Source organism: Lissotriton helveticus, chromosome 1_1, assembly GCF_964261635.1.
Source record: "Lissotriton helveticus chromosome 1_1, aLisHel1.1, whole genome shotgun sequence".
In the NCBI taxonomy this organism is placed as follows: Eukaryota; Metazoa; Chordata; class Amphibia; order Caudata; family Salamandridae; genus Lissotriton; species Lissotriton helveticus.
The window spans coordinates 363,769,595-363,782,843 of record NC_136057.1 but is presented as its reverse complement, the minus strand read 5'-3'; the positions used below and the strand labels follow the sequence as shown (position 1 = coordinate 363,782,843).

The following is a 13,249-nucleotide window of genomic DNA, read 5'->3' as shown; positions in this document are numbered from 1 at the left end:
AGCCGAAAACTTCGGAGCTGAATATTTCGACGTTTGACTCTGAAACAGGCATATAAAGAAAGCAGTTCAACCTTTGGCCCAATGTTCCACCTTCGGATCCAAAACAAAAGGAAATTGTGATTAATCCACAAACAGGACATATTCTTGCCAAACTACCTGAGAAAAGGAAAATAGGCTTACAGGAAGATTACCACATGGCCCTTAAAAGGAAAAATTTGGGAACTAACCCTTCTCCACCTTATATTCCACCTTCTTCAGCCATTGATTCAAATTTGCTCATCACACCCACACATTCACTACCACCACCATCACATGACCCACAGGATACAGGGGATGGGGATGCAGATGACAATACACCACAATATACTGACCCATGCGATCATTATAACACTGACCCTTAACCAGATAATGACCCAGACTTCTATCCGTCCACACGTTCTCCTCCAGATGATAATATTGGATATATTGAACTCCATAACAGAGCTGCACAGTATCATGGGGTAGAGCTACATAAAGAGGAAGATTTTTTATTTGAAACCATAAGTTCATCTCAGAGGGCTACCCAAACATTAAAGATGCTTAAAGGTATGATTAAACATGCTAATGAAATATTTAAAGATGAGCAAGAATCATCACTTCCAGGGTAGAGAAAAAGTACAAATCTACCCCTAGTGACCCTGTATATATTAAATGCCAGTTGCCCGTGTACTCTCTTGTAGTTTCTAATGCTCATAAGAGAGCTAATTCACAAACCACAGGTGAAGCCCCTACTCCTGATAAAGAGTCCAAATTAATTGATGGTTTGGGCAAAAGGGTAGCGTCACAAGCAGCTAATCATTGGCGCATTGCCAATGCTCAAGCTCTATTAGCTAGATATGATAGAGCTCATTATGATGAGCTTGAGAAGCTCATGGAATTTTTTCCTGATGCGCATAAGGCTAGAGCTATTGACCTTATTCAAGAGGGTACATTAATAAATTATACCTCTATCAGATGTGCTCTAGATGCAGTAAACACTAGAGTACTGCTCCATAGGCACGCTTGGTTAAGAATTTCAGGATTCTTTATCAACCTTTTGACAGGGAACACCTCTTTGGTCCAGCTTTTGATACATCACTGGAAAAAACAAGCATTGAAAATGCAATAGGTCTCGCATTAGGAAAGTTTTTTTATTTTTTTATTTATGTGTTGGTTTTGAAAATAGCAAAATGAATACCTTTGTCAGGTGGATGTGGTGGTGGATGTGGTGGTGAATGCGATGGTGGTGGATGCGATGGTGGTGGATGTGGTGGTGGATGCGATGTTGGTGGATGTGGCGGTGGATGTGATGGTGGATGCGGTGGATGTGATGGTGGATGCGGTGGATGTGGCGGTGGATGTCATGGTGGATGTGATGGTGGATGCGGTGGATGTGGTGGTGGTGGATGCGGTGGTGGATGTAGTGGTGGTGGATGCGGTGGTGGATGTAGTGGTGGTGGATGCGGTGGTGGATGTAGTGGTGGTGGATGTGGTGGTGGTGGATGTGGCGGTGGATGTGGTGGTGGTGGATGTGGCGGTGGATGTGGTGGTGGATGTAGTGGTGGTGGATGTAGTGGTGGTGGATGTAGTGGTGGTGGATGTGGTGGTGGTGGATGTGGTGGTGGTGGATGTGGTGGTGGATGTGGTGGTGAATGCGATGGTGGTGGATGCGATGGTGGTGGATGTGGTGGTGGATGCGATGGTGGTGGATGTGGCGGTGGATGTGATGGTGGATGTGATGGTGGATGTCATGGTGGATGTGATGGTGGATGTGGCGGTGGATGTGGCGGTGGATGTCATGGTGGATGTGATGGTGGATGTGATGGTGGATGTGGTGGTGGTGGATGCGGTGGTGGATGTAGTGGTGGTGGATGCGGTGGTGGATGTAGTGGTGGTGGATGCGGTGGTGGATGTAGTGGTGGTGGATGTGGTGGTGGTGGATGTGGCGGTGGATGTGGTGGTGGTGGATGTGGCGGCGGATGTGGTGGTGGATGTGGTGGTGGTGGATGTAGTGGTGGTGGATGTAGTGGTGGTGGATGTAGTGGTGGTGGATGTGGTGGTGGTGGTGGTGGATGTGGTGGTGGATGTGGTGGTGAATGCGATGGTGGTGGATGCGATGGTGGTGGATGTGGTGGTGGATGCGATGGTGGTGGATGTGGCGGTGGATGTGATGGTGGATGTGATGGTGGATGCGGTGGATGTCATGGTGGATGTGATGGTGGATGCGGTGGATGTGGCGGTGGATGTGGCGGTGGATGTCATGGTGGATGTGATGGTGGATGCGGTGGATGTGGTGGTGGTGGATGCGGTGGTGGATGTAGTGGTGGTGGATGCGGTGGTGGATGTAGTGGTGGTGGATGCGGTGGTGGATGTAGTGGTGGTGGTGGTGGATGTGGCGGTGGATGTGGTGGTGGTGGATGTGGCGGTGGATGTGGTGGTGGATGTGGTGGTGGTGGATGTAGTGGTGGTGGATGTAGTGGTGGTGGATGTGGTGGTGGTGGATGTGGTGGTGGATGTGGTGGTGGATGTGGTGGTGGATGTGGTGGTGGTGGATGTGGTGGTGGTGGATGTGGCGGTGGATGTGGTGGTGGATGCGGTTATAAAGCCTGTGATTGATAGAACTTAGAAACAGCAAAACTATGATAGCAAGCATATGTTTAATTAAGCGGTGGTGGATGTAGTGGTGGTGGATGTGGTGGTGGTGGATGTGGCGGTGGATGTGGTGGTGGTGGATGTGGCGGTGGATGTGGTGGTGGATGTGGTGGATGTAGTGGTGGTGGATGTAGTGGTGGTGGATGTGGTGGTGTTGGATGTGGTGGTGGATGTGGTGGTGGTGGATGTGGTGGTGGTGGATGTGGCGGTGGATGCGGTTATAAAGCCTGTGATTGATAGAACTTAGAAACGGCAAAACTATGATAGCAAGCATATGTTTAATTAAGCGCATGTGGACAGTGAATTGCATTGCATGAAATCCTTTCCTTAGTGTGGCATGTCAGATTTAGTCCAATCCCTAGTGCAAAATCAACATGAATCACTTTTCGTTCCAAAAACACATGTAGGAGCAAAAATCAAAAATCTAACTTAGGTGAACAGTCTCTAATGCAGCAAAGTAACCAAGTGTGTGGCATTTCTTATAGGTGTAAAATCACTCTGCATAGAGAGAAAATTTAGTTTGATGATGAATGAGTTGTGAAAAATGTGTATTCGTAGGACATCCCCAGCACATAGAGGTGCAAAAATTACATTTAGTTGCAAAATCACACTTTGTGAAACATCGATAGAAGTGTGAACACACTGCGATGAGCTAAAATAAAATTAGTGTTATAAAGCAAAGCAAGCAGATATCGTTATTATCAACATCGGATTAAAAAAAAAAAAAAGAAAAGGAGACACGGCCGGCCAGCCGTGAAACTGAAAGCACGGCCGGCCGGCCGTGAAAAAGCCTTTGATGCAGCAGGGGGTAATTAGGGGAGGAGAATGGCTGGGCTGAGGCAGAGCGCCAAGCCTTTGATGCAGCAGGGGGCGGAGTGGGAAGAGCTGCTGGCGGCACTAAGCTGACGATTTGATGCTGTGCACGCGCATTTTAACTAATTGCGCTTGCGCATTGAGTTAAAAGTGCACATGCACTTCATCAAATCGCCAGTGAATCGCCAGTGTAGGTAAGCTTTGTTTAAGCCCCCATAGTCTCGCTCTGCTCAATGCGCATGCGCATTGACAGGCGAGACCTAATGAAAAAGGATACTGAGGTTGCTGAGTCCATGGGGGCCTTACAATCCTTTTGTCGCTCATTTTACAGGGGTGGCTCCAAAAATATGTCAACAGAAAATCCCTCCTCCTCTTACAAGGGCAACAATCTTCAAGAGGTTACTTTAGAGATGGATATAGAGGAAACAACAGAAAGGGAAGAGGCAGAGGTAATTCAACATGCACTTCCCCTGCAAACACCAAACAGTGACTTGAAATGAAATGAAATGAAATGAAATGAAATTGGATTTGTAAAGCGCATGGCTGCCCGAAAGCGTCCCAGCGCTGCCTAACAATGACAGAAAACTCAAAAGGAACAGGAAATTTTTAAGGAGTTTTAGGAAAAAGAAAGAATTTAAGCAGCTTTCTAAACTTAAGAAGGGAAGGTTCGGTGCGAATGTGCCTCGGGAGGGCATTCCAATTTTTCGCCGCATTTACAGAAAAGCGGCGGCCTCCTGTGCGGGCCTTCCTTACTCTAGGAACTATGGCAAGGTTTTCACGGTCCGAACGGAGGGCCCGAGGTGGTCTATAGGGGCAAATCAGGCTCCTCAGGGCCGGGGGACCTTTGCCTTGGAGTGTTTTATGGACCATGCAAGATGATTTAAAGGCAATACGCTCGCGTACAGGGAGCCAGTGGAGAGCTCTCAGCAATGGTTTGGCAGACGCTCTTCTTGAAGCGCCCATGAGCATCCTGGCAGCAGCATTTTGCACCCGTTGTAAGGTGTTAATGGTAGCTTCTGGTGCTGCCAGGAATAGCGCGTTACTGTAGTCCAATCTGGACAGAATTAATCCCTGGATCAATAATCTCCTGGATTGAAAGGGTAACAGTGAAAGAACTTTCCGCACTGTCCGGAGCAGGCCGAAACATACGCCCGCGACTTTCTGGGCATGTGACCTAAAGGTTAGTTCAGGCTCAAACCAAACCCCTAGGCTTTTGATTTTTTCTTTCGGTGGGGGCAACTCGCCCATGCAGGGCGGCCAAAAGGCTTTAAGCAAGGATGTAAATTGGTGGCCCAAAATAAGGAGCTCGGTTTTTGCCCCGTTCAGTTTGAGCTTTGAACTGGTCATCCAAGAGAAGATTTCAGTGAGGCAGGCCGAGAGGTTATCCGAACATCCCACTTGTTGCATCAGCGAGACGACTAGTTGGGTGTCATCTGCGTAGGTGACGGATTTGATCCCGAAAGGGGCTACTACCTCCTCCAGTGGGGCCATATACACGTTGAACAAGGTAGGGCTCAAGGAAGAGCCCTGGGGAACTCCACACTGGAGGGGAGTAGATTTGGACATGACGCCATTTTCCCAGATCCTAAACGTTCGTTTATCCAAAAAGGATTCCAGCCATCCCAGAGCTGATCCTGCAATCCCCAATCTAGCAAGACGGTGGACTAGTATTTTGTGGTCCACCGTGTCGAATGCAGCGCTTAGATCCAGGAGGATCAAAACTGCCGAGCCCCCTGAATCTAAGATGCATCTTGCCTCCTCAGCCACAACTATAAGGGCTGTGTCGGTGCCCTGTCCTGGGCGAAAGCCCATTTGCGAGTCACTCAACAGGCCATTACTTTCCAAGAACCCCGAGAGCTGCTGATTAACAATCTTTTCAGCAATTTTTCCCAGACCAGGTAACAAAGAGATCGGGCGAAAATTGGCTAAGTCAGCTGTATCTAGGCCCGGCTTTTTTAGCAGTGTCTTGATTCTGGCTTGTTTCCAGCTGGGTGGAACCACCCCGTTGGAAAAAGAGGAATTTAACAACTCCGTTGCGAGGGGGGCAATGGTATCTGCTGCTTGTTTGAGGATGTAGATGGGCGCCGGGTCGGATGGAGAGCTACTCTTCACTGCAGAAAGCGTGTTACAAAAATCATCCTTAGTGATGCGTCTAAGGGCATCCAGCCGGGGGGCAGTGATCGGGGCCAGGGAGGCTTCATCACCTGCAGTGGGGACAGTCTGTGGTAAGCTATCAAGTATTCATTGTACCTTGATATCAAAGTACTCTGCTAACAGGTCACATCTAGCTTCCGTGCAATCCTGATTGGTAGCTGGGATGGGTGTTTTAAGCAGTTGCTTCACAATTTTAAAAGTCTCCTTGGAAGAGTTGGCCGAAAGGTTAATTTTATCCTCAAAAAAGGACGCCTGAGTTTTCTGTCGTGCTGCTTTATATAGTCTCAGTGCAGCCTGATAGGAGGCTTTACTGTTGACTGCCCAATCCTTCCTCCAGATACGTTACAGCTTTTTCTAAGGTCTCTCAGTTCGGTGATGTACCACGGTGATTTGAAAGTACTACTTTTTTTGTGATCTTTTTGAGGGGCAATACTACATTCAGGGAGTCATTAAGCCAATTCTGAAAGTTTAAGTCTGCTACTAATGGATCTGATTCTGCTACAGGGGCCATTTGTTCTAGGGCATGAGTCCATTCTTCCACCGATAATTTCGGCCAGGCTCTCTGTAATATACGAGGACTTCCTTTTGATACCCCCAATCCTTCCACTCCTGTTGGGGAGACGTCTTTCCCAATTTCTACCCATGTGGAATACAATTACATTAGACAAATGGGTTCTACAATGATCCAATTTGGTTACTGCTTGAGCTTACGAGCACTCCACTGAACATTCCTCCATGGTCACACCTCATGTCACAAGAACATCTCACCCTTCTTAAGCAAGAGGGTCTCTCTTTGGTTCTATTGCACATCTCTGCAACAGTCACTTTACCATACAAGGGAGCAAGGGTGTACTCCCTCTATTTTCTAATTCCCAAAAAGGACAGCTCTCTCAGGCCTATATTAGACCTCAGAGAGCTAAATCTATACATTCAGTTGGCCCACTTTCATATGGTAATACTCCAACAAGTGCTTCCGCTCCTTCAGCAAGGTGACTTTCTCTCCTCTCTGGATTTAAAGTACGCTCATTTTCATATCCCAATACCCCCTGCGCACCGCAAATACCTCAGGTTTGTGGTAGCAGGTCAGCATTATCAATTCAAAGTCCTCCCATTCGGAGTGACCACCGCACCCAGGGTTTTTACAAAATGCTTGGCAGTAGTCGCAGCCCATTTAAGAAGACAACATGTTCACGTCTTCCCATACTTAGTTGACTGGCTCATAAAGGCCAGCTCGCATGATAGCTGTCTACACCACACACAAAAAACTGTGCAATTAGGCCACGAGCTAGGATCACAGTAAATCTGTCCAAATCCCATCTCCAAATGTCCACAACTCAAGCATATCTAGCTTCTACTATAGACACACAAAAAGCTCTAGCATACCCAACTCCAGCCAGAGTCCAGAATATTGAAGCCCTGCTGATTCAGTTTCAGCCTCAACACTCTTTACCAGCTTGTGTATTCATGCAGTTACTGGGAATGATGGTGTCTTGCATTCTAATAGTCCCTTACACAAGACTTCAAATCCGTCCCCTACAGGAATGCTTAGCATGTCAGTGGAACCATGCTTAGGGTCTGTTATCACATCTAGTGTTGGTAGACAGCCGCACCCATCACTCCTTGCAGTGGTGGATCACACAAAACCGTTTAAAAGGGCGGCCCTTCAGCGACCCGGTTCCACAGATAGTACTGACAGCAGACGCATCACTAACAGGTTGGAGAGCATCTCCAAACCCACACATTTCAGGGCATGTGGAGCTTGCAGCAGAAACAACTTCATATAAATCATCTAGAGTTGCTAGCAATTTTTCTGGCACTGAAAATGTTTCAAGTTCATCTAGTAGGTAAGACTGTCTTGATTCGTACAGACAACATGACAGCGATGTACTACATACAAAAAAAGGGGGGACGCACTCTCTCCAGCTGTCGCAGCTAGCACAGACCATCTGGAAATAGGCCATACATCACAGAATGTATCTCTTAGAGGAACACCTTCCGGGAGTAAACAATCAGATGGCAGATCTGTTCAGTCGTCAGACACAACAAATCCACTAATGGTAACTACACCCTCAAGTTCTCCTCCCATTCTTTCAAATGTGGGGCTTGCCAGATCTGGATCGCTCAGTGCAAAATGCCCAGACTTTGCGTCCAGGTATCCACACCCATTGTCCAAGGGCAATGCACTATGGATGAATTGGTCAGGGATATTTGTTTACACTTTCCACCTCTCCCACTCCTTCCATTAGTGGTTCGGAAACTCAAACAAGCATCCCTGACACTAATCCTAGTTGCTCCCACGTGGGCACGTCAAACCTGGTTCACAACCTTGTTGGAACTGTCAGTAGTTCTCATCAAAAACTTCATCTTACACCCAATCTCCGCACACAGGACCATGAAGACATAGTACATCCAGACTCCAGTCAACTCAACCTGGTGATCTGGCACCTGAAGTCCTAGAATTTGGCTACCTTAATCTACAGCCAGACTGCATGAATATTATCAAAGAGGCTAGACATCCTACTACAAGAGCCTGCTATGCAGCAAAGTGGAAACGGTTTGTGATATACTGGACTAACAACCACATCAACCCTCTTGATGCTTCTGTTCAAAACATTATATGTTATTTGTTACATCTACAACGTTCCAAATAGCGTACACATCCATACACTGACATTTGGATGCAATCACTGCATACCTCCAAAATAGACAGCATCTATCTCTCTTTAGAGTGCCTGTTATCAAAGCCTTTATGGAGGGACTCAAAATAGTCCTTCCCCTGAGACATCCAAATGCTCCAGCGTGGAATCTCCACATTGTTCTCACCAGACTAATGGGTCTACCCTTTGAGCCATTGCACAGATGTGAACTGTAATTTCTCACATGGAAAGTTGCCTTCCTCATTGCTATTAGATCACTCAGAAGAGTGGGTGAGCTTCAGGCATTAACTATAGAAGAACCCTTTTTACAAATACACCAAAATAAAGTGGTTATTCGGACCAATCCTAAATTCCTTCCTAAAGTCATTTCTGCATTCATGTTCTTCCCTCAACCAGATTCAGTGGCAGAATGTTTCCTACACACATTAGATGTGAAGAAAGCATTGCTTTATTAGATAGAAAGGACAGACTCTTTCCCTAACACGAATCCACTCTTTGTCGCTTTTGCTCCACCACACAAAGGCAATTCCATATAAATATCAGGTATTGCAAGGTGGATAGTCAAGTGCATTTAATTATGCTATGAAAAAGCAAAACGAAATGTAACAGTTCCCCCTAGAGCACACTCTACACGCAAACTGGGGGCTTCTATGGCATTCTTAGTAAATATACCCATAGATGACATATGCAAAGCTGCAACATGGTCTACACCTCACACATTCACAAAACACTATTGTGTAGATTTGTTAGCAAGACAGCAAGCTACTGTGGGCCAAGCAGTTTTACATAGACTATTTCAGACCACTGCAACAGCTACAGGTTAGCCACCGCTTTGGGCGATAACTGCTCTGTAATCTATGCACAGCATATGATCTACAGCTCATATGCCTTGAACGGAAAATGCTACTTACCCAGTATGCATCTGTTCTTGGCATATAGAGCTGTAGAGTCATATGCGCCCACCCGCCTCCCCGGGGTACCTATACCTGTTGCAGTAACATCTTACTTAGATTCATGCATTCATGGACATCTCCTTTACTACTCTTACTAACTCCATTATCACCCTCTGCGGGAAAACAATTTAACAATGGAGTCCACGCCCATGCACACTATCTCCGAAAGGAAGAGTCACCTACCTTGTGACTGGAAAGACTTCTACAGTTCTGTATGCCTAGAACAGATGCATACTGGGTAAGTAGCATTTTCCTTTCAATACCCTTAATAACCTTTATCAGCACTTGTCATGGACACCTACCTGTATTTTATTACTACTCCTAATTTTTGTCAGAGACAGATCCTACCCAAATGATAATACAAATCTCTATATTCAGGCTCTCTACAATTTTACTGTTCTCCTTTTATTTTATTTTATTGTGCATTGCTCAATGAATTTGTTATTGCTGTTCGCGGAGAACATCAGGTTTTGTTCTTTTTAGCTTGCTTCTCTTTCAGAATAAAAAGATCTTGCTGACTTCATGGTTTATTCCTCTCTCTGCAGGTAACACATGGAAGCCAAATATTGCTGTGGATGTGCAGCAGCGGTCAAATCTGGTTGTATCCTTCAGCTCTTCTAACCTCAGTTCTACATATCATGTCCTCGTAAACAGCTACAGCCCTTCTTCTGAAGTATCTTGCAAGAGGGTTTCTCAGGTTGTCTCACAGGTAGTGTAAAACCAGCCTTCCTCCTATGCCTCACATTTCTTTCGCTTGAGCCTTCTGGGTGTATTGGACTTCAACTTTCATAATGAAGGACGAATCAAATGTTCTTTAGATTCTCTTTCAGTCTTTCATTTTAATTGATTTTGAATGAAGGAGGTAAAGTGTACAGGTAGTGGGATATTTTATTACTGATGTTATTTGGAACAAATGCGATCTTTTCAGCGCAATTTAGGTATAATAGTTAGTGTGTTTGATCCTACATTTAAACTATAATTGTGTGTCGCTCTAAAAGTGTAACTTTAAAAGATGAATATATAATGTCACAGAAATTTATTCAAGTAGTGCAGACTTTCTGCCAGTGAGCAGTACTTCATTACAATGAAAAAAGATCCTCTGGTACTGAACGAATCAATTCCTGAAGAGAAGAAAGAAACTAGGCAAAGAAGGCACACTCACTGTGCCAGCCCCATCAGCCATTTTAACAAGAGCACTTTTTAGAGAGTTGTAGACTTTACAACCAAACTACTCTCTGATCACTAAATTTTATGGTGAGTGTTGCTTATGGTTCCATGTTAAAATATCGATGTTAACAATATCGATTAAAAAAATAGGATTGATGTAAAAATATTGATAACAAAAATATCGACTCTCTATACATAAACAGGTAAGTACAATAATATCGACACAAATATATCGATGTAAAAAATATAGAAGTGAACAATATCGACTTTAAAAAATGACATAACTTAAATAAAATTAATTAAATAATATTAATATTAACAAGAATTAAATTTAATATATATTTTAACTAATCATAACTAATAAACTTAATTTAATGAATATAAACACAAAAAATGTGGACATATACATATATTTACTTAAATATATTTATTAACTATTATCTTTCTTTAATATATAAACTTTTTAAAGTTTTATAAAAATAAAATATACACATATATAAATATTTCAAAATTAAATAAAATATTCTATATTTAATTAACACATTAAACTATTAAAAAAAGAATAAAACATACATTTAATAACATAATAAACACAATAGTTGTGAAAATGGATAGCGAGGGGGTAAAAATTACTATTCCCACTACAGTAAGTGCAACAGTAGGGAAAGCGCTGGATACTACAGGGGTAAAAATTACTATTCCCACTCCAGTGAGTGCAGCAGTAGGGAAAGTGCTGGATCCTACAACAATAAAAAACAAAAACATCAACATTTTTATTTAATTTAACTTCCAATATTAAAATATATTATTATTAACAAAGATAATACAAAATCATTAATTACACATTAATTGACACTACAATATCCACAACACACACCCAAAATTAATTACACAAATGTAATTACTAATTAATAATGGAAATAATTTCAAAATATTTAATAATTAATCAATAAAAAATTATTTACTTACCACCCTTCACACCATTTACACATATAAACACCACAACACACACCTAAAATTAATTAAACAAATAACATAATTAATTATTAATTGATTAATTACAATTAATTAACAACTAATTATCAAACAATTATTAATTAATCAATTAACACATTAATTATTCAATGCATTTTATATAATTAAATTACCTCCCACCCTATTCCCCTATAAAACCACAACCCGCTACGGAATTAAAAACACAAAATTCAATTAAAAAAAATATTAACTACTATAAATAATTATTTAAAGCTAAATAATTAAATTAGTTCCCACTCTATTCCCCAATAAACCCACAACCCATTACAGAACTAAAAACACAAAATAAACTTAAAATAAATTAATAACTAGTAACATTTTAAAACATGTAATAAAATGACAAACCATTCTCATTAAAAACACTAAAATACATAACATTATTAATAAGTTGATGATTTTGTCAACTTTTTTTTTAAAACGATATTTAAGACGTTGATATTTTTTACATCGATATTACTTACCTGTCAGTCGATATTCTTGTCAACAATATTTTTTTTTCACAACAAATTTTTTATTAATTGATCAGGTCAAGGCATATACACAGCTCTCCACAGTCAGGAGATCACTGCCAAATAACAACAAATGGCTCAGCATCTTGTATACCCAATCAATAAACAAATAAAGAAGAAAAGGGCACGAGTCACCCCAAACTCCCGCCGCCTCCCACAGCCACCCAACAACCCTTCTACCCACCCCTTATCCCTCCCTAACCCAGTGCACGTGATCACAGTAAGCCTCCCGTAACAATGTGCATCATGCCAGGCACCATGCGCCTCCCTAGGCCTGAGGTCCAATGTCCAAGTCCAGACCGTCGTCAGGTTCTGCTGGAGGCTCCAGAGTCAAATCCCTATAGTCGGCCCATCGTTTCCAAATTTTATAGTGTTTGCGGGGGCAACCTCTGGCTTCAAACACTGGACGCTCTAACCCCATAAAATAGTCTAGTCCAGCCTTCCATGCGCACAGTGGGGGGGCTCGCTCATTTTTCCATGCTCGCGCCAAGTCCCGCTTGGCCACAACCAGACCCAGTAACAAAAGGTGACGTTTATAGATATTCCCTCCCACACCCTCCAGTACATGGAGAAGGCCCAAGCGGTGAGTACGGGGAAGATCCCAGCCCAGCACCTCTGACAAGCAGCTCCATACACCATTCCAGAACCCAGTCAAACCAGATCACGTGCACCCCCCATCAACCACCCCCTACCTCCCCTCCACTCCCCCCCAAACAGTCCACTCAACTCCCTTCCCCCTTCCCCCACCCCCCACCCCTATGCCTCAGAGAACTTTGAAGTATCTGTCGTGGCATGGGCAACCTCGGGCCCAAAACAGAGCGCCCAAGGCCAACCATACCAATGGATCCCAACTACCCACTCAACCAAAAGATCCCCCCCCCGCCAACTCCCACCTGTGTAGGAGGCAAGGGGCCCCTGCATAAAAGCACCCCGAACCCCACCCCGCCGCCCCACACAGTCATCAGAACATACAGCGAGTGGCGGCCATACGCTCAGTGTCCAATGGTCAGCTCAGCAAGGCACAGCTATGCACCTCCTCCCAGTGGGAACCTGTGGTATCTGCAAACAGTCTCTCTCCTTCGATGCCTCTCAATGATCGTTCCCGGATTGGGCAGAGTCAGCAGGTTCACCGTCCTGTTTTCCACTGCGGGAAGAGGAGCGCTTCCGCGACCGAGATCTTCTGTTCCTCTTGCCCCGGACATTCCGGTCGTCTCGCTCCTGCGATGGTTCCCTCGACCGACCCGGGTTCAGGCCCGGCTGGGCATGCGGCCTGACCCTCACCGTCTCATCT

The 13,249-nt window shown here is 44.2% G+C and overlaps 1 protein-coding gene across 2 annotated transcripts in view; it reads left to right on the top strand.

Annotated features, from left to right (window-relative positions):
• Window positions 1-13,249, top strand: part of IL17RA (interleukin 17 receptor A) — a 264,599-nt gene that overhangs the window by 189,597 nt on the left and 61,753 nt on the right. For both annotated transcript variants that reach the window (XM_078673656.1, XM_078673657.1), the window contains one exon: window positions 9,793-9,956. In XM_078673656.1, coding sequence (XP_078529782.1) covers window positions 9,793-9,956 — 164 coding nt within the window. The remainder of the gene's footprint in view (window positions 1-9,792; window positions 9,957-13,249) is intronic.